General features: G+C 60.9%; 1 protein-coding gene across 1 annotated transcript in view; it reads left to right on the top strand.

Annotated features, from left to right (window-relative positions):
* UBE4A (ubiquitination factor E4A) overlaps positions 1 to 2207 on the top strand; it is a gene marked incomplete at both ends in the record, with an annotated part of 7864 nt that overhangs the window by 300 nt on the left and 5357 nt on the right. Inside the window, 5 exons of the mRNA XM_010145161.1 lie at positions 84 to 243; positions 365 to 567; positions 786 to 977; positions 1766 to 2099; positions 2187 to 2204. Coding sequence (XP_010143463.1) covers positions 84 to 243; positions 365 to 567; positions 786 to 977; positions 1766 to 2099; positions 2187 to 2204 — 907 coding nt within the window. The remainder of the gene's footprint in view (positions 1 to 83; positions 244 to 364; positions 568 to 785; positions 978 to 1765; positions 2100 to 2186; positions 2205 to 2207) is intronic.

Below are 2207 nucleotides of genomic sequence, written 5' to 3' on the forward strand. Positions count from 1 at the left end.
GGCTCCGGGGGCCGCTGCCTGCGTCCCAGCAGGGGACAGAGGCAGGTGCCAGCACCCAACCCCATCCCCTCCTCCCTGCACAGATAACCAAGGTCCCTGAGAACCTGCTGCCCTTCGCTGTGCGCTGCCGGAACTTGACCGTGTCCAACACTCGCACCGTCCTCCTGACCCCAGAGATCTACATCAACCAGAACGTGCACGAGCAGCTGGTGGACCTGCTGCTGGAGGGGCTGCGAGCAGCACGTAAGTCACGCGAGCGCGCCATGGGGCTGGGCAAAGCTCCCGCTTCCCATGCTGCTGGACGAGAGGGCTGCGGTCCAGCCCTCAGTGACAGCTCGGGTGACAGCCTTGCATCCCTTGCCAGACTTCGAGGATGTGACAGAGTTCCTCGAGGAGGTGATAGAAGCCCTTACGATGGACGAGGAGGTGCGGACGTTTGGGGAGGTCATGGTGCCTGTGTTCGACATCCTGCTGGGCAGAATCAAGGAGCTGGACCTCTGCCAGATCCTGCTGTACACGTACCTCGACATGCTGCTCTACTTCACCAAGCAGAAGGACATCGCCAAGGTGGGCGCCTTGGCCAGGTCCAGAGCCCCTCCCACATGCTGATGGAGGCGGGGGTGATGCGTCTGTGGGCCTCCCGTGGAGGCTGAAGTGCCGGTGCAGCGTAACCGCCTCATGTGTGCTCTTACGGCTCTGCTGACAGCCCGTCACACGCCTACCAGCATGGCTCTGGTGGTTACGGGGGACCATATAGCGGCCATCACGTCCTGCTGTGTCCCCAGGTGTTTGCGGGCTACATCCAGCCCAAGGATCCCAGCAATGGGCAGATGTACCAGAGGACACTGCTGGGCGCCGTGTTGAACATCTCCTGCTTGCTGAAGACACCTGGCCTGGTGGAGAGCCACGGCTACTTCCTGAACCCGTCGCGCTCCAGCCCGCAGGAGATCAAAGTGCAGGAGTCCAACATCCACCAGGTGGGCCCAGTCGGGGCTGCTCTGCTGCTGAGGGGCAGTGCCCAGTGCCAGGGCTCCGGTCCCACCCGACCCAGGACACAGCAGGCCGCAGAGCCCCTCTGAGTTCCCCAGCTGTCACACGCGGATGGTTCCACCCGCCTTCTCGGGGGCTGTAACCCAGCTCTTGACAATATTTCATCGAAGTGGTTGTGCGAGCTTTGGGAAGAGAGTGGGGTGGTGCTGGCAGAGCAGATCCCATCACCGTCACCTGAGGCCCTACATGGAGGAAACCCACTCTGGGGGTAGTATCACCAGGAAGCAGTTCTTGGTAATTAACCAAAATTAAACCGCTGACTGCCCAGCGGGGAAGGCGGCAGCACTGTTCTCTTCTGTTAGGACAGCAAAGAGGTTCCCTCTTCGGGGGAGAAGCACTAGGAGGATCCTCAGAAGCATCTCAGGAGGGGAGCACTGGAACTCAGGGTAGAGATACTGGAGGAGACTGGGGTGCCAAGGTGGTCACCGAGAGAGGCTTCCCTGCCACCGTGTGTTCTTCCAGGGTTGTTGTTGCTGCCAAAAATTTTGGTTTCACTCCCCATAGAAACAATCTGGTTTTGAGGAGGTCCCTAGTTATTCATTGGTGCCGGCCTCAGGGTTTGACCCACTTGTAAGGTGCCTGGTGGGTGCTTCTGGCCGTGACGTACCCTGAGGCCCTGCCCTGGAGCAGCAGGACATGGGAGCTCCGGGAGAGTGTCAGTGACAGAAGAGGCAAAACCCCAACTCCCTCTGCCGTGTCCTGTTCCCCATAACAGTTCATGGCCCAGTTCCACGAGAAGATATACCAGATGCTGAAGAACCTGCTGCAGTTGTCTCCAGAGACGAAGCACCGGGTCCTCTCCTGGCTGGGGAGCTGCCTCCACGCCAATGCAGGCCGCACCAAGATCTGGGCCAACCAGATGCCGGAGATCTTCTTCCAGATGTATGCGTCCGACGCCTTCTTCCTCAACCTAGGGGCTGCCCTGCTGCGGCTGTGCCAGCCCTTCTGCAAGCCTGGCTCCCCCCGGCTGCTCACCTTCGACCCCACCTACTGCGCCCTCAAGGAGCTCAACGAGGAGGAGCGCAGGAGCAAGAACGTGCACATGAGAGGTACGGCCGTGCCCCAGCAGTGTCGGGCAGGGCTCAGTCCTCACCACGCTGCCGGGGCACTTGACACAGAGATGCCGCTTGCGCCAGGGCTGGACAAGGAGACATGCC

The sequence above is a fragment of the Buceros rhinoceros genome, unplaced genomic scaffold, assembly GCF_000710305.1.
Source record: "Buceros rhinoceros silvestris isolate BGI_N320 unplaced genomic scaffold, ASM71030v1 scaffold32261, whole genome shotgun sequence".
Taxonomy (NCBI): Eukaryota; Metazoa; Chordata; class Aves; order Bucerotiformes; family Bucerotidae; genus Buceros; species Buceros rhinoceros.